Source organism: Rhinolophus sinicus, chromosome 5 (genome assembly GCF_057876585.1).
Source record: "Rhinolophus sinicus isolate RSI-liver-muscle chromosome 5, RSI-T2T, whole genome shotgun sequence".
NCBI classification, from domain to species: domain Eukaryota; kingdom Metazoa; phylum Chordata; class Mammalia; order Chiroptera; family Rhinolophidae; genus Rhinolophus; species Rhinolophus sinicus.
Genome location: NC_142505.1, coordinates 57,702,096 through 57,725,000, shown reverse-complemented (window position 1 = coordinate 57,725,000; position 22,905 = coordinate 57,702,096). Strand labels below are relative to the sequence as shown.

Here is a 22,905-nt window from a genome sequence, read left to right as displayed (position 1 = left end):
GCCACTGGAAGGATGAGGGGAGGAATGACAAAATGGAGTATGCCTGGACCAGGGGTCAGCTTCTTCCCCAGCACCATCGCAGGACCAGTGCCACTTAAAGGGGTGGTAAATGATTGCCTCCTTGGTTTGAGGGCTCTTTAGCCAGGTCCATGAAGCCCCCTGCATTCTCCCTAGCATCTCACTGAATTGAAGAGTCTGGCTTTGTTCGTTCTCTTCCTCTCTGGTATAGTGGTCAGGGCATGGTGGAGAGGTGTCTTAATGAACGCAGGGAGGGAATCCAGCCTGCCTGCGTGCCCTGGTCCCTCCTCTCCGCTGCCAAACACCTGCCTGTGCTGAGTACCATTGCCCTCCCTTCTCTTAGCTCTGCTGCTTCTTGTACAGCCCCAGCTAAATCCTTAAGCCCTAGGTCACCCATTCAGGTGCGGAAGACAGGTGAGCTGGACCAGTGAAGAGAAAGTGAGAAAGGACCTGAGGGCAGTAGATGCTGTTTGGGGTTTCTTTTGTGTTTTTTTTTTTTTTTTTTTATAGATTTCAGAGGAATAGGGTGAGAAGGCTCAGGTAAAAGACATGGAGATGCTCCTTAATAGGGGAGCCAAAGGACCAGAGATTTGGCAGTGCAGTGGGGTCTTCATCCTTGAGACCCACCCTTGAGATGCAAGTGGTTGGTGGTTAGATGTGAGATTTGGTGTGCTCAATTCAGGAACTCTGCCACTCGTGGAACCAGCCCTGCTATGTTTACTCGAGGAAAAAGGATGGTTGGGATTTATTTCTTAGGCAGATGTCAAAAATAGTAGAGAATAATGACAAGAGCATGGAAGCAGACATAAGTCTGACTTATATTTCTCCCAGATGACCTTGACCATGTTGCTTTTCCTCGGTTTTGTCATCTGCAAAATGGGAATAACAAATGCCTATGTTATAAACTATGGTGAGGGTTAAATGGCATCCTGTATTGTTAAAGTAATTAAATAAAAAGGCCATTATTACACTGAGGTGGCTCTAATGCCTTGGTGGCCTACAGAAAAAAACCAAAACCTAAGCCAAAGTTGATGTACTAGAATCTGAGAAAATGAAACTTAATAACCAATCGCAAACAGCCAACTAGGCTTTCCCAGATAAGGCAATCACTTAATCTATAGCCAATCAAATAACTCCCTTGCTTTGCTTCCCCTTCTTCCCTATGAGAACCTCTCCCTGGCTCATCAGTGGGGGCTCTTAACCTCCACCAGTCTGGTGCTGCCCAGTTCAAATCAATATTTGCTCAAATAAACTTGAAAATTTTAATGTGCCTCAATTTATCGTTTAACAGTATGCCTAGCCCATTCTACTAATGCTATGAAAGGCAGGGGAAGCGCTTTTTATAATACAATGTCTTTCTGTTTTCTGCTCACTCACATGAATAAGCTCCCAGAGACTGTTCCGTGAGAGCTTTACTTCATTTCCGAAGCATTTCATCCCGCATGATGTCCGTGGTAGAGGAAAGGTTGCGAAGTAGCTTTTCTACTCTTCAGACCCTGTTCCCAGAGCTCAGCCGCTCGCTCGTGTGGGGCCTTGGTACTAGATCCTCAGGCCCTCAGGCTGTGACCCTCATGCCCAACACCATGGTCAGCAGAGAGGCTTCCCCTGGACCCACCGCCTCACACGTTATTCCCCCCTCAAAGACCCTCAGACTATATTCATTTAATCCCAACCCCCACCATAAACACGGGTTACCAAGGATTCTGCCTTGTTCCCTTCTGGATAGGGAAAGGAGCTTTGGAACATAGGTGGGAAGATAGGGGAGGGAGGGGGAAGAAGCCTTTTCTAGAGTCTGGTCTTAGAAGTGATGCCTTTTTAATCGAGACTATGAAAAAAGATGTTAGAGGAAGCGGCTGAAAGCATGCCTGAAAGGCCTTTAGAGAAATAGTTAAAGGCAGGCATATGTTTGTGAACCCACTCCTTTGCCATCTTACCAGCCCCCACAGCCTACTCCTTCTGGTGTCAAACTTGGCTATGGCTCTGGATGGAGTGTGGAGGGTCTCAAAGATAATGAGACCTTCACTCTGTGTGAGTTTGCCTCCTGCCTGCAAGAGTTTTTCTTCCTTTCCCACCTCTGTGACCTCTTACATTCTCAGTTACTTTATCTGCAGCTTACGTATAGGCCCTAGCAAAGGAGAGTGAGGGGAGGGCACAGGAGTAAAAGCAGGCAGTACAGGAACTAGTTGGTAAAAAGTGCTCAGTAACTTGCTATTGGTGGTGGGGATAGTCGTTTGTCACTGACGCGTGGCGCTGAGAGACGGGAGCCAGTGTTCAAACTGATGTTTCTATTCACCTCACAGTGTGGAGGACAGATTAATGGTGGGGACATCGCTGTGTTTGCATCACGTGCCGGCCACGGTGTGTGCTGGCACCCACCTTGCTTCATATGCACTGTCTGCAACGAGCTCCTGGTGGATTTGATCTACTTTTACCAAGATGGGAAGATATACTGTGGCAGGCATCATGCCGAGTGCCTGAAGCCACGCTGTGCAGCCTGTGATGAGGTCAGTTCACACTCCCCGGGGCTTGCAGCCCTGCCCATCCCCCGTCTGTGCCCCATAACCAACACATTGTCCTGTGGCTTCCCGCACAGCAGAAAACCATGGGCCATTCCACCTTCTTCTATTAACCCTTTTGAGAGAGAGGCTCCACCTATTCCTGGTTGTTAGCATGTCAGGGATTGTCACCATTGTCACCATCTTACCAAATGTGGCAATTTCCTGGTCCTCCAGGTGTAAAGGCAGTTCGTTTCTATGGTTGAGGAGATTCCCTGGCACTAGGTCAGTTCATAACTCTTACGGAAAAAAGGAAAAAAAGGCATTGTGCAGCTTTAGATTTCAGCCTGAAACCCAAGGAGTAATCCCAGTAACGATGTGCCACTTATACCTTCAAAAGTTCCATTTTCTGAGCTTCGATGTGACAGGTTGGTTTGAGAAGAGAAGCAAACTGGTAGCATTATTTAATTTCCCCACAACTTACAAAAGTTCTGACAAGGACTAAGGAGGCAAATGGACATTCCATTTGGATACCTCTGCCCCACGCTCTAAGAGGAACTTGAATTTGCTACCTGCCCCAGGTAAGAACGCAGACAAGAATACAAGGCCCATGCCTCATGCTTTCTCCCACCAGAAGCTCACCCTGATATGATCTGTGAGCTGGAAAAGTACAAAACCTGGTTTAGCTTGAAAGTTTGGAGGTTATAGCTCAATAAAAAATTTTAAGTTGGAGCAGAAAGGAGAATATTCTAAAGCTGACTACTTTTATGGGAATAATTTTGGGAAAGGTCTTAGACAGGGGTTTCCTCCTACACAGAGTATATTTTTGGTTCTGTCTCACCCTGCAATGTGGGACTGTGTAAACAGCACTCCCCTTTTTTAGCCAGAGTTCACTATTCCATGGGCATTTCTTCCTTTAAACTGCCTGGGAGAGAATCAGTCTTCTAGGAGGAAGTTGATCAGTCTTAGCTAATGTGGATTCTTGGATTCCAGTGCTGTTGGTGGTGTTCTAGAGAGTCCCTCCGGACAGGTAGTTGGAAAACTGAGTTCAGGTCCAACTCTAATTCTAGGCAGCTGCTTTACTTTCATGCCTCAGTTTCCACACTTGGAAACTGGTACTCATTATCCAACATTATGTTATTTAACGGCAGATAGAATATGAGGATTTAAGTGCTTTGCCATTTTTGTTTATTAAGACATAATTCACACAGCATAAGGTTCACCCTTTTAAGGTGTACAAATTTGGTGGTTTTTAATATATTCAGAAAATTGTGCCACTATCATTACTATTTAATCCTAGATCATTTTCATTACCCAAAAGAAAACTGTATCTATTAGCAGTCACTTCCCTTTTCCCCTTTCACCTAACCCCTGACAACCACTAATCCATTGTCTGTCTCTATGGATTTACATATTCTGGAGATTTCATATAAATAGAATAATACAATAAGTGACCTTTTGTGTCTGGCTTCTTTCAGTTAGCATGATGTTTTCAAGGTTAATCCATGTTGTAGCAGGTATTAATACTTTATTCCTTTCCATCACTGAAAAATACTCAATTGCATGTATAAGTCACATTTTGTTTAGCTATTTATCAATTGATGGACATTCAAGTTGTTTCCATTGTTTGACTATTGTGAACAATGCTGCTGTGAACATTCATATACAAGTTTTGTGTGGACATATATTGTCAGTTCTCTTGAGTGTATGCCTAGGAGTGGAATTACTGGATCATAAGGAAATTCTATGTTTAACTTTTTGGGGCAATCCAAACTTTCTTCCAGAGCAGCTCTACCATTTTACATTCCCACTATCAGTGCATGAGGATTCCAGTTTCTCCACATTCTCCTCAACACGTATTGTCTGTCCTTTACATTATAGTCATCTCAGTGGGTGATATCACACTGTGGTTTTGATTTGCATCAAAACCCGAATGGCTAATCATGTTGAACAGCTTTTCATGTGTTTATTGGCTATTTGTATACCTTGTTTTGTGGAGAAATGTCTACTTAAATCCTGTCCCGTTTCTTTTTTTTAATAATTTTTACTTTATCTTATTGGGGAATATTGGGGAACAGTGTGTTTCTCCAGCACCCATCAGCTCCAAGTCGTTCTGCAATCTAGTTGTGGAGGGCGCAGCTCAGCTCCAAGTCCAGTTGCCATTTCCAATCTTTAGTTGCAGGGGGCATAGCCCACCATCCCATGTGGGAATTGAACTGGCAACCTTCTTGTGCTCTTACCAACTGAGCCATCCAGCTGCCCCTTAGCCCATTTTTTCAATTGGACGTTTTTTCTTTTCATTTTGGAATTGTAAGTGTTTTTTATATATTCTAGGTAGTAGTTCCTTATCAGGTACATGATTTACAGGTATTTTCTCCCATTCTGTGGTTGTATTTTCATTTTCTTGATGTCCTTTGAAGCACAAAAGTTTTTGACTTGGATAAAGTCCAATTTATTTATTTTTCTTTTGTTGCTTACTGTTTTAGTGTTATATCTAAGAAATCATTGCCTCATCCAAGGTCATGAAAATTACACCTGTGTTTTCTTCTAAGCATTCTATAGTCTTTGGTCTCTTTAGGTCTTTGCTCCCCTTTGGGTTCCTTTTAGTGTATGGTGTGAGACAGGGGTTCAGATTCATTCTTTCACAATTGGTTACCCAGTTGTCGCAGCCCCGTTGGTTGAAGAGACTGTTCTTTCCCTACTGAATATCTTTGGCATCCTTGTTGATAAGCAGTTGGCCCTAAATGTTTGGGTTTATTCCTGGACTTTTAATTCTGTTGATCCATGAGTGTCTATCCTTATACCAGTATCATGCTGCCTTGATTACTGTAGTTTGTAGTAAGCTTTTAAATCTATGCTCTGAAATTTTAAAAACTCTATATTAGAAGTCAAAACACAAATGCTTCTGAGGGCTAGCAGATATTGTAAATGAAGGTGACTCTAGGCAACAGTGAATAGTGGAGAGTATGATGAAACTGAAGGAATCGCCACGCATCTGAAAGCATCAGCCTGTGCTCAGCTCTCGCCCACTGTCACCATGCACGAATGTGTATTGAGTACAGTGGTACCTCGGTTTTTGAACGTCTCCCTTGATGAACATTTCGGTTTACGAACGTCGTAAATTTTATGGATCTATGGTATCATTAGATAGTAAAATTCATGCTAAATTTGCAGTTTTAGGGATTGATTTTAAAGGTCTGGAACTGATTAATCTATTTTGCATTACTTTCTATGGGGAAACCATGCCTCGGTTTTCGAACGTTTCAGAACTCGAACAGTCTTCCGGAATGGAGTATGTTTGAAAACAGAGGTACCACTGTACTGCCACATGTTATATATTCAAAAGACAGACCAGGATTCCAGGTGTTGATATGACATTTCCTATTTTTATAAATATTGTGTATAGGCCAAATAAAGCAGATATGTATGTTCAAAGTACCCGTGAACTGTCAGCTTTTGATCCTGCTTCATATTCTTCAGGGTAGAACATTTTTTGTCTTATTAAAATGTGGTAAATTCATCACTGACAAGGCTAGGAACCATGTTTAATTGTACTTTAAGCAAATTAAAATGTGGGAGCTGATTTAGATATAGAATAAATATTTAATACATATAGATTTTTTAAATAATTGTGGGCGGGACCTGTTTTCCTACCCTTCTAGTTTGGGGCCCCCATAGCTTTCCTCCTTTAAAGTGCGTTCCCATGGCTGGGTCTTAACCACGGACCATTTGGCTTCCCCGTCTCCAGATCATCTTCGCGGACGAATGCACTGAAGCTGAGGGGCGGCACTGGCACATGAAACACTTTTGCTGCTTTGAGTGTGAGACAGTGCTGGGAGGCCAGCGCTACATCATGAAGGAGGGAAGGCCCTACTGTTGCCACTGCTTTGAGTCCCTGTACGCAGAATATTGTGACACCTGTGCCCAACACATAGGTAAGGCAATGCTTGGTACTGAGCTCGGTCCAACTGTGACTGGATCTCTGCATTGTGTTACAGTCCCTTTGGTTGCAAGTGATAGAAACCCAACTCATACTTGCTAAGTGGAAAAGGGAAAATCTTGGCTCACACTGCTAGAGTGGCTAGGAGTATGCTGGCTTCGGCAGGGCTGGATCAAGGGTTCAAACAAAGAGTTTTTCCCTCTGTACCTCAGCTCAGCTTGCCTTCCATTGGCATCATTTGGAAGCAAGCTAGCTTCACATGATGGCCAAGATGACCCAACCCTCACACTTACACAGAGTATTAGCATTTGTATTCCGTACAGGTGTGGGGCCACGTCTCTTCCAGCATCCAAGTCAGGTCCTCCAAATAGGAATCCCACAGGCTCTGCTTTGGTCATAGGTTCTGCCCTGAAAACAAGAGAATACGGGATTCCTATTGGTCTGCCTGAGTCATAGGCCCCCCCCTAAGTGAGGCTATATGATGTACAGCCCCACCACCAAGAGGAGGGGGCGAGGTCTCAAAAGGAAAATATGAGGGAGAATATAAACAGATGTTTTCCACTGCCTCTTAGAAAAATTCAAGGGTCACCGGAGGGAGGAACGAAAGCATTTCTCTTGGTAGGAAGGAATAGTCAAGAAAACCAAATGGCTTCTGGCAAACATAGCTTAAACAACAACAAAAAAGTCACTAAAAGCTGACCCAGCCAAATATAAAGCAAGGAATCTCAAATAGCCTATATAAGCTATAAACTCCCCAAATAAGTGGCAGATCTGAGATGGTGAAAATCATTTTCCCTTTGCAAATACTAACCAATTTGTTCAGCCCTTCAGTGCTGTTCCAGATCGTGCTGCATCTGTGGCTTCTTCATTCAACTTGCCTGTTCTGGCACCTTGAGAATGAGCCACACTTTAAAAAAAAAAAAAAAAAAAGCAGTTGGCAGTGGGTGAATGTTTGTGAGACCAGCAGCCTGATCTTCCTGGGCTTGTGCAATTCAAATCTGCATCTGCCTACAGTGGGGCGATGTGGAGATAGCCTGGGAGCTCATTTGCCTCACTTAAAAGATATTTATCGAGAACAAAAAGAAGTGGCTTTGCCTCCCTGGTTCCTCAGAAGTGATTAGTCAAATGAAAAATTAGCTAGCAATTTGAAGGGTTTTGTGTGTTTGATAAAAAGCACAGCTTTGTGGACAAGGCACCTACTGTGTGCTCAGTGATCCTTTGTTGTTGCGCAGTTCGTCCCACAGACCCAACCCTGCTTCCGTGAGGCCGTTCCAAGCTACGGCCCCTGCCAGGCCCAGAGCTGAGCATTGCTTTGCCGACCCTCATCCAGCATTCCTTTCTGGGGTCTAGAAGGATGCACAAATTCCCTTTCCTAACCCCTAAAAACCTCACTCTCTCCCAACCTGATACCTCAACCAAGAATCCAACAGCTTTCATTTCTTACAAGGTCAAAGCAATCAAACAGATAAGCTTCCTTTTCTGGTAAGAGTTAGGAAATGGGGAGCTTGATTTGGACAGGTGGTTCAGCATTTGAGGAAGGGCAGGGGGTGGGATGCTGTCAGGGAGATGATGCAACTTACCTGCCCAGCATTGCTCACTGGATTCTAGGGCTGCAAGTGGGGCTTGCCTGGAGGAGAGGGACTGCGTGTACAAAAAGCTCACAGCAACAATACCTCCTTCTCATTAGTATTTCTATTTCTTCTGTCCCTTTCCACTGAAGCTTCAAAGCCTCTCCAGAAAGTGCCACGTAGAATTTTCACTCAGCGACATGGAAGAGAGAAAACTTGTCTGTCACCACCGTGTGTACCCCTCAGAAGGCCCCTCTGTTTTCTTCTATTTCTTGCTTCTTCTAGCTGTTTGAGGTGTTGATTGGCATTCCCTCTCCTGCCCTCCTAAGTCCATAAAAAGGCATCACTGTTTTACCAGAAAACGAGAGCTCTGTGGCCTGCAGTACTATCCCTGCTGCAGTTAAAATGCTGTCCGCGATTTTTTTTCCTAAATCCACTTTTCTGTAAAACGTAATTTTCCTGCGACAGTGAAAGGAAGGATATGTTCTGTGTATCATGCATACCACAGTCTCTGGGTGCTTTACTCTGATTATATTATATAAATATCCCATATTTATATAGCTGCTCAGAGCCGACCCTGCATCAGGCAGCCGTTGCTAGGGCAACGGTACTTTTGCCTGCGCACAGCAAACAGTCCTATAAACAGACCAAGGCTCTAGCATCAGTAGACACATCCACCCTCAGAGAAGCGCTTAAAGGGCTTAGAGAGGGAATACAAAGGGACGCTTAGATGTGGACCCGCAGAGCCCTTTTCCAGATGTTTAGAGTTCAGGAGCAGTTCAGAGCACCATCTGACATCGCTGATGTTTATCAGGGACCACGTTCCACTGCCTGCTGGGCTGCTTTGTAACACGCTTCCCCCTCCTCTCTCCCCACGATGGCCCAGGCTTCTGCGAGGCCCCCACTCCCATCCCCAAAACTAGGCCCCTGCTGCCATATTGGAGCGTGTTTCCTTGCAGAAGCACGGAGAAGCGGCTGGTAGAGGACAGGCCACAGGAACTGGACTTCTTGTGTATGTCTGACAGGGATTGGGAAAGCTACAGCTGCTTGGATGCTGTGCTAGTCGGAGCTCACAGCAAGGACCAGGGCAGCCGGGTTACCAGCACAGGCTCCCTGGAAGAGAGGAGAGATGGGGAGAGAGGAGGGAAGACCCAGCCAGACTCAGTCCTCTCTTGGCCTGCATCCAGGCAGTGGCTCTCAGAGAGAAGAGGGGCACGGGCTAACACCTGCTAAAAATACAAGAAGAGCAGTCAGAACAGTTAGCAGGCACTCTCTGCATATGAACGCAGTTAATCCTCACAACAACTCTCTGAAGTAAGTACTATTGTTATCCCTGTTTTATTGTGAAAGAGACCGAGGAACAGAGAGGTGAAGCCCCTTGCCTAGGCTCACACAGCCAGACAGCGGCAGAGCCAGGATTCGAGCCCAAGCTAATGGGCTGCATCCTCTTTACCACCGCTGGGACAGCATGGGGCTGGGATTTGAACCTGCATTTTTCTGCGTCCTGAAGTCTTAACCACTGGAGAGTTCCTCCTCCCTGTGCCACCTGCCCCTGTGTTCTCCCGGGATCATGGGAGGGCGTGTGGATGGAGCCACAGCACTGGGTCATCTGCTCTAGCCCTGCCCCAGCCACTCCTGGGGATGCTGTGTCGAAAGGCAGTGGATTCAGGGTCCCTCTTGCCTTGGGAATGGCCCTTGTGGTTGCTCCTGTCCCTCTAAAAATCCCCTAGGAGTCCCCAGGACCAGACTCCTAAATAAATAAAGACCCCTTTGGGGAGGAGCTAATAGAGAAGAATTTGCCTTATGCCTCTCTCCCTGGTTTCCAGGGACATATAAGTAAGTCCGGGAGAAGACAGGAAGGTCAGGAGAGGCTGTGTGCACTTTGCCTTTTGTTCTTGCCCTTCTCTCTTTCTCTCAGTTTTTTGTTCGTCGCCTCTCTAGAAGTTATTCCCGGAAAGTCCAGGCTCAGGGTTCTCAGCCACTAAAGGGGAAGGTTCAGATTAGTACCTTTCTAGAAAGATTTTTATCATCAGACATCAGGCGTCTTCCAAAGGTTCTCTTCCATCCCATAGTAATTTCTGGGACTGCATCTCAGCAGGCTCTCCCCACAGGATGGAGGCCCCAGCAGTGGTTTCCATTCTGCCAGATTAGCAACTGCGGTCAAAAAAAACCCTCCCTGTGTCACTGTCTTAGCAACAATCCCAGGTGACTCTCCCATTGGCCTGGTGCAGGTAACATGCCCACCCCTGAATCAGTCACTAGTCTGGGAGTTACCAATTTTTAGTGGCAAGTGCTGGGTCCAGGAGTGGCTTTAGTCCCCGCCAAAGCTCATGGCCCAAGGGTAGCAAGGAGCTGAGGCCTCATGGGGAGATTAAGTCCTATAACTAGAATAGGGCAGAAGAGATGCTGAGAAGCAAGGACAGCGGGGGCTGTGGGAGGCTCCTGCACACGGGTGTAACAAGACTATGTAAAGCAGGCACAGCCCTGGCGTGGGGAGGAAATGTTTCTTCCTCCCCTGATGAAGTTAAGCAAAAGGTATGGATGCTTATGGAGGGGAGATATAGTTGACAAACCACTTCCAACTTTTTCCTTACCAAGAGCTGAAATCTAATTTTTTTTTCTTTGCCACTGAGCTGCTACAGTGATTACCCTTTGGAATGGCATACACTGGTGATGGGATTCAATTTATCAATCCATTCAACATATGAAAAGCCCCTATGATGTACCAGGCCATGTTCCTAGAGATACCAAAGAAACTCAGTGGCCCTGTCCTCACAGAGCTTCACTCTCAGTGGGAGCGAGAACTAATAAGCAGATGAGGTAATAAAATGTCAAGCGGTATTAATGCTATGAAGAAAAATACAGCAGGCATGGGTGGAGAATGTGAAAGTAGGGAAAGCAGGAAGCTTCTCCAAGGAGTTGGCATTGGAGCAGACCGCTAAGTAGAGGGAACGAGACGGTGCCAGTGTCAGGGTGAGGGGCAAGACTTCCTGGGCACAGATCTCACCTATGATTCTTGGCTGTTTTACGTGACGCAAGGTACTTAACCTTTTTGTGCCTGTTTTCTCATCTGAAAAATGGAAATCATAGAAACCTACCTCATATAGTCATACAGTGGAGGGGTTAAATGAGTTTATGTATATGCAAAGCATTGAAAGAATGTCTGCTTTATTATATGTTAGTATCACTATTGCAATGTGTCTGGAGGACTGTGTCCCAGGCAGAAAGATTTATGGACAGGCCATTTTGACCTAGTTTCTCTGTATCCAAAGCAAATGAGTTACGGAGCTGACTAGTAGAACAAGGGGCTCTCCTAGTAGATCATGAATACCATTTATGTGGGGGCCTGATCATTGATTTAATGACATTTTATTCGCTGCTGCATCTGGAGCCCTGAGCCACACCAGGGAGCTGTGTGTTTCACACTGTCATGCGATACTCTGAGCAGCTCGTCAGCCTCTTCCGTGTCTCTTCTCTGTCCTCAGGGATCGACCAAGGCCAAATGACCTATGACGGCCAACACTGGCACGCCACTGAGACCTGTTTCTGCTGCGCTCACTGCAAGAAATCCCTCCTTGGACGGCCATTTCTCCCTAAACAGGGCCAGATATTCTGCTCACGGGCCTGCAGTGCTGGGGAGGACCCCAATGGCTCAGACTCGTCTGATTCAGCCTTCCAGAATGCCAGGGCCAAGGAGTCCCGGCGTAGTGCCAAAATTGGCAAAAACAAGGGCAAGACAGAGGAGCCCATGCTGACCCAGCACAGCCAGTTGCAGGTGAGTTCCAACCGACTGTCAGCCGACGTGGACCCCCTGTCAATGCAGATGGACCTGCTCAGCCTGTCCAGCCAGACACCCAGCCTCAACCGGGACCCCATTTGGAGGAGCCGGGACGAGCCCTACCATTACGGGAACAAGATGGAGCAGAATCAGTCCCAGAGTCCTTTGCAGCTCCTCAGCCAGTGCAACATCAGAACTTCCTACAGTCCAGGAGGGCAAGGGGCCGGGGCCCAGCCTGACATGTGGGCCAAGCACTTCAGCAACCCCAAAAGGAGCTCGTCACTGGCCATGAAGGGACATGGCGGCAGCTTCATCAAGGAATGTCGAGAGGACTACTACCCGGGAAGGCTGAGATCCCAGGAGAGCTACAGCGACATGTCCAGTCAGAGCTTTAGTGAAACCCGAGGCAGCATCCAAGTCCCCAAGTATGAGGAAGAGGAGGAGGAAGAAGGGGGCATGTCCACTCAGCAGTGTCGAACCCGCCATCCAATCAGCTCCCTGAAATACACTGAGGACATGACGCCCACGGAGCAGACCCCTCGGGGCTCCATGGAATCGCTGGCCCTGTCTAATGCAACAGGTAGGTTCTGTCCGCCCGCAGACCGAGAGCAGTGGATGATCTCTGGGTGACCTGGGGCCGCTCTTCAGGGTTTTAGTGTTGTTCTAGCCACGTGCCCTCCTCCAACAGGGCATTAGGGAAGGTGAACCCGAGTGACAGATGGCTTCTGTCTTTGATCGGATTCCCTATAAGCAGAGCCTGAGGCAGAGATTAAGTTGCCTGTGATGTGTTGAGCCGAGCTTCAGGGAAGGGGAGTGAGAGAAACTGGGCAGGGTGGGGGAGGAGCCAAGTGAAGAATGAGGTCTGGACCTGAGTCTAGCATCAGCCTGACCCCACAGGGGCTCTGGAGGATGCTCCACCATATAGTTGGTTCCCTCTTGTGACAAAACGCTGACATTTGTACCACCATGTCAGTCAGTCATTGGCTTTGAGCCACGAGAGCAACTCGGGGATGAGGTTGTGGATGTGGGCATAGGGTAAGGCAGCGCCTGTTGGCCAGAGCAGCATCCAGGAGAAGGGACAGCTGTGAGCTGCAGACGGTATTCACAGACCCTGGAGCTGCCTGGGACACCAGAGCATCCACAGCAGCTCCAAGGCTGCTCCGAACCCCCGAATCTCATTACGGAGCTGGTTTTAATGTGCAGATAGAGACCAAAGAAATGTGGATAGAGAAGAAGGCAGGTAGGCTGGGAGGGGCTGGCGTGGGGAGGGGGGAGAGAGAGAGAGAGAGAGAGAGAGGGAGAGAGAATGAACCCGTTGCCTGCCCTCTGCCATCAGATCGTCCTGCTGGTGTGTCTGCATGTGAAGACTAGTGTAGATGATGCCTAAGAAGGCAGCACGCAAAGTGTCGTCCGCTGATCAGGGCCGGTCACAGTCCTCAGCGAGATAAGTACTGACATGACGATGTTTAGGAACCCTTAGAGCAGTTTGGCTTTGCTGCAGCATCCAAGGGAATCCCAGTGGGCTCGTGGATCGGCTCAGGTGCAGACCAGGGACGGTGTTGTAGAACCCGTGGGTGAGTCATATGTCACATGTGCTGTGTATAGTCATGTTCAGGAAGGCCACATATGCGTCCACAGTGGATTGGGAATGAAAAACTGGCCTTGCACCACCGATAGCTTCAGAAGTCCTTCTAAGATGCACTAAGTGTATCTGCCCCTTATGGACAGGACCCCCGAGGAGGGAGATACACATCTACCCCTACAACAGGGACCGCATCATCAGATGTGTCTGGGTGGAGACTGATAAACTGGCACATGTCAGTCCCATCTGCAGGGGACAACCGCTGCTCAGCTCCAGCTGCTCGTTGCCACGTGCCGGGATATTTATTTATTCAACTAACAGTTCTGTAGCTCTTACCATGTGCCAAACATTGTTCTAAGCACTTTATAAATATTAACTCACATAATTAACTCATCACAACCCTATGAAAGAGATAGACTGTTAAAATTCTCATTTCACAGTTGAAGAAACTGATGCTCGGGGCTGAAGGATTGACCCAGCTTTTAGGAGGAGGAGCAGGAATTTGAACCTGTGCATGTGACCCCAGAGCAAAGCTCTTCATCACACCAGGCTGCCAGTCTGATAGGAGTCCCATGCTGTCAAATCTTGCACTTGTTTCAGACAAGTTAAAAATGTGGAGTTTTTTAAAATGTAAAATCTATTAAAACTCTCTGCTAACAAGCACAATGTGTCTCTGAGTTGCAGGAGATCTATACAGTACGTTTTTAACTTTTGTCCCCCTCAAATGCTTTCACATCTGTGTTCTCATTTGTCCTAGAGGACAAATGGCTGATATCCTTACCCCCATGTTTCAGATGGAAAGAAAAACAAGAAAAGAAAAAAAAAACGAGGCCTTGGTGACTAAGCACCTTGCCAATGTCATAGAAGTGAGCAATTAGCGCAGAGTGATGACTGCCTGGCTTCCAGCCCAGCTTGTGCTATTCTCACAAGATTTATGTGCTATAATTGTTTAAAAGGCCAGGAGATAAATAAGTAATTCAGCCTCTGAAGCAGTTTCTGGAAGCTGGACCACCTGCACTAGACTCATTGGCTGCTTTATTAACACATGGACTCCAGGCCGTCTCCCCCCCTTCAGACTCTTTAAAGGTGGGGCTCAGGAACCTGCATTTTAACCAGCTCCCTGCTGATGCTGACGCAAACATTGTCAGAGAACAGTCGTTCCTGGTTTTGTCTGTTCCGATTTAATGTCCTCACACTGTGACTTATGAGGAATTGAGACCTGGGGGTTTGGGAATGTTGGAAAGACCACAGAGGTACGTAAATTTGAAGAACATACAGTCTCTGATCCTAAGGAAGAGGCAGGGAATTTTTCCCCATGATTTTCTGTGGCTCCTTGGGCAAAGCAATTTCACATTGCTTCAACTAATGGCCCTCTGTTTCTGAGATTTGGGGAAAGCAGCCCTGAACCGAGTCTGTTATAGCTGAGAGAAGTTCCTCAGAGCAGCACTGCCCAATATGGTAGCCTCGGCCACGCGTGAATACTGAAATTTGAATTAGTGAAAATTAAATGAAATTAAAATTTCAGGTCATCAGCTGCACTAGCCACTTTTTAACTGCCCAACAACAATGAACTGAATTTTAAATTTCATTTCTTTTTAATCAGTTTAAATTTCAACAGCCACATGTAGCTGGTAGCTGCTCTGCTGGACAGCGCAGATGACGTGAGTGAGCCATTAGGATGGGCACAGTTTTAACCCCATCATTCGTCTCTTTGGATGGTCTCACAGGAGCACTAGTTTTTCAGATTCTCAATTGAAAAATTAATGGTTTGGAGTACTAGTTCTGGAGTCACTATTTCTGCAGCCTTTATCATGTAGGAACTTTGTGACCTTGAACAAGTCACTTAACTTCTGTAAAGCTCCATTTCTTCATCCATAGGATTTAATGACTAATATCCTGTGTAGGGTTTTTGTAGAGAATTAAATGATAATGTATTTAAACTCATTAATATACTTGGTGGACGTATGATCCTCTATAAGAGGATCCTTACCATTATATGATTACCTGATATTTTTTATTATTACTCTCTTATCTCAAACATACTGGTGCCCCTAGGAATATTTAAGCTACTGACATTTCCCAGCATCCACCAGTTGCGCAGGTTTGCATTTATTTTTAGGTTTGAAAATGTTCCCCCCCGGGCTCCTCTTTTTCCTAACCAGCATGAGAACAGCATGAGAAACAGGAAGCTAAAGAAATCCATTTTATGGTTCTATGTTTCCATGGATCTGTTAGACACAAAGTGTGGAAGAAAGATTGTAGCAAATAGTCAAAGCATTGTATCATCTTTGTCACTAGAACAGACCCTAAATAAATAGCCTTTCACATCCTATGTGGCACACAGCATATACTAAGGACGTGATATTGACTAGACTTGGGAAGTTGGTCTTATTGCTGCCAGACCCTCACCATTGCATTTGACTTTTGCTACAAAATTCAATAGTCTTTTGAGAAGGCAGCATTCTGAACTATCTGTGTATCTTTAAATCCTAGAATCCTGATCTATGAGTAACAAGTACGTGTCACAAAAGGCTTAGACAGAACACCTTGATCCTTGGGTGAAAGCTAGATTGCAGGATAATAGATTTTTTTTTCTTCCATGGTCAGTAAATTATCTTATTGAATAGTCTATAGTGTTTAATCTGGCATGAAGCATGATCTTTTTGTGGGCAGCATTTTTCCTTAGAACAGATCTGGAAAAACAGATCGTCCCACTGGCTTGCCAGCTTCAGATCTGGGCTGTGGCACTTCCCGATTTGTTTAGAACTGGGAGTGTCCCGTTTCTTCTTGGAAAACACAGTCCATCCCTTATGCTCACAGAGAGTGAGTCAGGCGGGCAGGCGGCACTTACACCACTATTGTGGAGAGCCTGGCAGGAGCTCTTTACCCCGCCATTCCCTGAACACAGCTCTAAAGCAGCTTGCAGACTGGGTGGTCATAGTATTTGAAATAGTAATAACAACAACACCTAATATTACTGGGTGTGTATCATGTACTAGGTATAATTCTGAGCACTTTACATGAACTAACTCACCACATCCCTATGAGGTAGATAGAGGTGTTATTCCCATTTTACAGGTGACATAAGTGGAACACAGAGAGGTCACACAGCTTGGAAGTGGAGAAGCAGGATTCAAACGTGGGCATCCTCGCTCCAGAGCCAGTGCCCTTAACCACCGTACCATAGCAGATGTGGATGATGATAATAACTGATAGCAAGCATACTAGACCACTGACTGACCTGACATGCTAGTGACTTCACATAGTACATTGCTTTAAACACAACCACCCTGTGAAATAAGTCTGACTATTATGTCCATTTTACAGATTGGTATACTAAAGTTCATAGACATTGTGACCTCCCCACGGTCCCCACTGACAGCCAGGCCCTGAGCTGGGTGTGGTAGTCTGCAGAACCCCTGCTCTTAACCTCCCTGGTCTACATCCTCACAGGAAGGGAGCCGATCACCGTCAGGAGATTTGCATCATGACTGTCTGAAGGGACAGTCCTCTTCCTGTGCAGCCAGTTGGTGGTTATGTCTGTCTCGCTCTGGCAGGGCTGGAGGGAAGGTTGAGAGCATGCATGTCATATGAACGCTGAACGGCAGGAGGCAAAGCTGGCAGTCCGAGCCGATGTGCCCAGGTCAGAGGCAGGAAACACACAGGAGCCAAGTGCAGCTGTCCCAGAGTTGGCTCCCAGGCAGGAGGCACCGATGGAGAGATTAGGCTGTAGTGCAAATTAGGGTCAGGGTTCAGGTCACACACTGGGGCCTGGTGCAGAGTTGGAATTGGGACTTGTTGCTGCAGCAGAGGCCGCACCACAGGACAGCTGGAGACCATCAGCTGGCCCCTGCAGAAGGGCCCCTTGTGGAGTGAGGGGACTGGGAATACGGGTCCTCCTCGAGGATCAGCCATATTCTGTAAGAAGTGGTTGGGTCAGACAGAGCTGACACCTGTGAGAAGGAAATGCAGGTGTGTATGGGAGTGAGGGAAGGGAAAGATGGTTTCTGTCCATTCGTTCAGCTGGCAGTTGTGACTTGAGTGCTTACCCTGTGAGTTACAGCAGAAGAAATGAGAGTGCAGCTGCAGAGCAGCCTACTAGACCTTGTAGTTTAATACCTATGTAACCTTGGACAACTGGCTTATCTATTCTGTGCCTCAGTGTCCTCATCCTTGAAATGGAATGACAACAGTGCCTTGTTAGGGTTGTTGTGGGAATTAAATGAGTTAATTCCTATAAGGAATTTAGGACAGTGCTTAATACCCTCTAAGCACTCAATTAATAGTAGCTGTTATTATTGTTAGTAGGTGCCTCAGCCTGTGCAAGGTGCTGGAGATGCATGCTGAGCCAAAGTGGATGTGGGCCTTGCCCTCCTGCACCTCACAGTCTAATGGCGTTTAATAGATAGTAACAATCTAATCGCACAATATAAAATTGTATCTGTGGCAAATGTGGAGCTAGGAGGGTAGACAAAGAGGGATATGGCCGAGTCAGGGAGATCAGAGATAGCACCTTGAAAAAGTGATGCTTACTGGAGAATAGAAGGCATATTCCAGACAGCAGGAGCAGCATGTGCAAAGGTCCTGTGGTAGGAATGTATGGCAAGCATGAAGAACTAAAAAAAGGCTCCCTACCTGGGCGGAGCACAGAGAGCAGGCAAGGAAGGCAAGGGTTAGATAGTACAGAGGCGTTTAGGATATTTGAAGTGTTTGGGCCTTTCCACTAAGGACAATGGAAAGCCCTTGAAGTTGCAGGCCAAGCATGGAGGGACGTAGCAAGATTAATTTGCATTTTGAAAAGATGGTTCCAGCAGCTATGTGAGGAATTGATTAGAAGAGGGCAAGTACTGATGCCCGGAGACCCATTAGGAGGGAATCCAAGACTGTGCAGCGCAGGAAAGAGATGACGATGCAGTACCCACAGTGTAAACAGAGCGAAGACTGAAATAAGGGGATGATGGTGACTTAGGAGAGGAAATTGGCAGAGGTTTATAGGGCCCCTGAGAGAAGGGTCCTGGGAGACCCAAGAGGATCGATTTGAAAACAGAAATGGATACAAGTTTGCCTGCTCTGTGATTTTTTGACCCAGGCCAGCATGAGCTGAAAGTATGTGTGTGTCAGTGACCTGGATATGCAGACGCAGCAGGAACAGAAGTCGGAAAGGGCCTCCTGCCGGCTTTGATCAGTGTGGCATTGTTGTGGCATGTCCACACCGTTAACACCCATCACCTACACACCTGGACAAGGGAAACGTAGTTGTGCAATGCTGAGACTCACTTATTACTGAGGGGGATGGGGGAATTTGTCAGCGTTGCTGGAAACTGGAAAAGAATGTGAAAACAGCAGTGTAGGGGTCTGAAACAACTGGAACAGCTCCCTTTACCAAGAATGTCTGAAATGCTTTTTAATCCCTGTAATGCAAAACATTTCTATATTTAATTTGGGGGAAGGAACATTTCTCTTATTCTTCTGCATAACTTGGGTATCCATCTTCTAACCCAGTTTCTTTATTTAAATTGTTGGGTAAGACCTCCTAACCAGCTGGCGCCCAGTACTTGTGTGGCCACACCTCAGCCGTGCTCATATATTGCACAGTCCAGATCTTTTTGTTCATTCCCTCCCCTGGGGAAGATGTGTGGCCCAGTCTGGTTTCCCAGATTTGAGAACCTCGAATCTACCTTGAGTCCTGTGCGTTGGCCCTGGGCTGGCCTGGGGTCTACTTGAGAAATGCATTGAGATTGTCTTCGTTCATTGGAATTACAGAAGTCTTGTTTGCAAGTGTCAGAATTCCAACTTCAACTGGTGTAAACAAACAGAATATTTCTTAAATCAAGTAACTCCAAAGTTCACAGATTTTTGGTTCCAAGCACAGCTGGATGCAGGTGTCATCAGGCCTGATGGCATCCGCACTCAGCTGCTTTCCTTCTCTCAGTTCTTGTTTGCTCTATAATGGCTTCATTCTAGGCAGGCTCTTCTTAGGGGCTGCACAAATGGCTATCTCAGCTTTAGGCCAACAACATTCCTTGGCATTAGGTGAAGGGGACTAGGAACTGCTCTTTCTTAATAGTGTCCCCAAAGTCCCAGAATTAAGTTGCAATTACCTGAGTTGGGTCACCTGATCATTGTTAAATTAACTCCTGTGGTCAGGGTGGATGATTGCTCTGATTGGCCAGGCCTCAGTGACATACCCATCCTGGGAACCAGGCAGTGGGGTCAAGGCCAAAATAATTCAGGGATTGAGAATAGAGATGGGGGGCTTCTCACAGGCAAATCAAGGTCGTGTCTTCAAAGGAAGAAGGATTGTGTTGCAAGGAAGTAAAAATCACAGCGGTCTCCTACTGAACCCTAGGGATCCCCCCATCTTGGCTGACTCCCCTGCTCTGGTTCCTTCCTCCAGAAGCCCCACCATTTGAACTTGGCTTCATATGTCCATTATGTATGTCAGCCATGGTTTTCTGGAGTCAAATCTCTGGTCTTTGAGGCATGTTGCTGTGGTGATTTTAATGTGGGGGTTTCAGGCCAGCAAGGAGATATTTTGGAGGGGCAGGTTGGATGGAGCTGAACCCTCTCGCTGTGTTTAGGATTTGATTCAGGAATACCTCCTGACTGGTCCCATGGGGCGACTTCCTCTGTGCTCTTCAAGGAAGCCGTGCCCTCCTGGGGGCATTTCATAGCTCTGAACTAGGCTCATATACCAGGGGCCAGATGAAAACCAGCAGAGTAAAAGTCATGGGAGAATCTGTTCGTCTCTTATTTCTATTTCTGAGTTCATTTCCTGGTATGTGGGGAAGCAGAGGATATCTCAGAGCCAGGTGGGAGAGTCGGAGCACAGTGGACAGATGGAGAGAGCCCAAACCAGAGGCTGATGCAATGCACTCCTGCTACATGTCATGGTCTCACTGACATTTTCTGGGTTCGGAGGAATTTTTCCAGTGTCCTGGTTTTTAATAACCATTCAGGAGGCTTATTTATAACCTCCTTGGGCGTGAGCAGTCATCTGTGCCCAGAGTAAGTAACCGTGGCTGCTGACAGGAGAGAAAAGATTGCTGATTTTATTCATTTTATTACTGAAAAGGCAACCCTTGAATAATGGGTCCAGGGTGGAGGCTCTTCAGACTGGTGGAACATTTATTTCATAGAGTGAGTGGATTTTTAAAGAATGTGTATACATTTCTCTTAGAACCTTTCAATTTGGGAATCTCACAAAAGGAAATGAGGTAGCTCTTGACCACTAGAAAATGACTTTGAAACTCAGATTTTTATGATTTTTTGTGTTGTTTTTTTTTTGTATGGGAAGTTAGGAAAATGTAGAAGAGGAAAATTAAGAAAAAAGAAGTAGGGAAACAATATCCAAACTCTCACCACTCGACTAGTGTTAATATTTTGGTGAATTTTCAATTTTTTTTTTCCAGTATACTGGTGAGTTATTTTTTCTGTGTTGCGAATATACTGAATATTGTGGGCCCTGAATTTCATCAGTTGCTTTCTGGCATCAGCTTATTTTTATAGCTTCTGTAACCATCATTTTTAATGCCTGCATTAATATTCAGTTGAATGGATGTTACCACATCTCTTGAACTAGACATTGAGGCAATTTCCAAACGGATTTGTGTTTAAATCTTGATTTCCTTTTATTTCCATCAACAAAAACTTTTTTACCCCCTTTCCTTATAAACATAATCAAACCTTCTAAATATTTTGACTCCGTGGCTCTCAGGCCCTTGACCTTCTCGATAACTTACTCACTTGGAAAAGCCCCTTTAGCATCTCCTCTACAAAGTGTCCTGGTGGCAGGCGAGGCCTGTCAGCGATTCTGTGCCAACAACCACTCCTTCCCCTTCAACCCATATATGAAGGGTCTCCTGGAGCACTGGAAAAATTAATGTGATTAAAACCCCACTTCCTAATACAAGCCACCTGTAGCCAGCTTTTACGAGTGTATTTCTCCATGTAAACAGTCACCCATCCACTCCGTCAATTAGAGTAATCCAGGAACCACCTACATTATATTCATCAAGGATGCTTGTCAACAATGCAGATTCTTGGGCCCCATCCCAGACTCACAGACAGACTTTCTCAGGGCTCGTACCTGGGAATCAGCATTTCTAACAAGTGCCGCCCACCTCCCCACTCTGAGAACACTTAGGCCCACTAAGGTTGAGGACTATTGAGCTAGAGAAAGCCAGGCTCCTCACCTTTACCTGAGTGATCACCTGTACTTACCATCTCGTCTATGGTCAGAATCTTCATCTCTCCTCCAGTGCCCTTTTGCATCCCTCTTAGCCCTGAGTTCAGACTCCTGTTTAGACAAAAGAAAAATTTGATTATGCTTCTTATGAAAAGCTCTGAAGATGTTCCTGCCATCAAATAACTCCTGGTACAGAAAATAGCACCTTAATGAGCTAAGAGCACACCCTCTGAAACATATGGACCGTATATTCCTTAATTACATAGCATGGATTAAATATGAAAGCGGGTAATACTTGCCGAGTGGTTTTGGTATTGTCACTGAATGCAGCATCAAAAGTGGACAATGAGTGACACACTCTTCTTCATGTAGGGCACGTTTCAGTTCTAAATCAATACCATGAAACCACAGTTGCGCAAGAATTTGAAGTTGGTTGCCGTCTTATTTATTTAACCTAGAATAATTTTCACCAGCCCTCCTCAATTGTTTTGCCAGCAACACCTTGAATACCCAGGTGGGGTGTGTGTGTGTGTGTGTGTGTGTGTGTGTGTGTGTGTGTGTGTGTGTGTGTGTGTTCTCCCAGGCATCTCCTCCAGCCTGCCCTTCCCAAATCAAAACCAGACCATGACATGTTTCTGGGAGGCAGCTGTCACAAATCAGGCTGAGCAAACAGGCGGGGCACTGTCTAGAAGATAAAGTCTTTGTCTTCCAACACAAAATTACTAAGAGAAAGCCTAGTGTTTTCTTTGCTAGAAAAACTTTTAACAGCTTAAAAGTGCCGTGCTGAATTCCCCATCCACTTAGCTAAAGAGGGCATATTTCCCCCATTCTTTTTCTCTGTTGCAGAAAATAGCCTTTCTCAACTCTTGGCTACCCAAGGGTTTGGTTTGCAGTTTGCAGACCATCCAGCTCCTGTCTTCTCTTTTCTCTTATTTTTGCCACGCACAAGGAGTGCTGGCAAAAACGAGTTCCTTTTGCTCCTTGCACAAAGGGGTAGGAACTGCCCTCTGTGCATTTCTGTTCTCTGGGCCTTTTCTTGGAACAAATCCTTGACTCTCAGCTGTGCGAAGTCCCAGGGATTCTTCTTGGAGTCAGTCCTCCTGTCCAGTCAGATCTGCATCTGTGAGAGTGTTACCAGTCCAAGGACACCCATGGGGACTCACTTCCGATTCTGAGGTGCTTATGGTGAGTGTCCCTAGCAATGGCTCCATCGTGCGAGCAGCAAGCGGTCTGGATCTTGCCAGAGTTTCACATCCTGGCAGGAGCAGACTTCCTGATGGCTGCCTTTCAAATCAGAAGTGCTGATTTTAAAAGGCAGAGATGTCTGTTTCAGGCT

The 22,905-nt window shown here is 46.1% G+C and overlaps 1 protein-coding gene across 5 annotated transcripts in view; it reads left to right on the top strand.

Moving 5' to 3' along the window:
* The window catches only part of PRICKLE2 (prickle planar cell polarity protein 2), a 342,670-nt gene that overhangs the window by 291,373 nt on the left and 28,392 nt on the right, over positions 1–22,905 (top strand). For all 5 annotated transcript variants that reach the window (XM_074313240.2, XM_074313239.2, XM_019728352.3 and 2 more), the window contains 3 exons: positions 2,319–2,522; positions 6,262–6,448; positions 11,507–12,379. In XM_074313240.2, the coding sequence (XP_074169341.2) occupies positions 2,319–2,522; positions 6,262–6,448; positions 11,507–12,379 (1,264 nt within the window). The remainder of the gene's footprint in view (positions 1–2,318; positions 2,523–6,261; positions 6,449–11,506; positions 12,380–22,905) is intronic.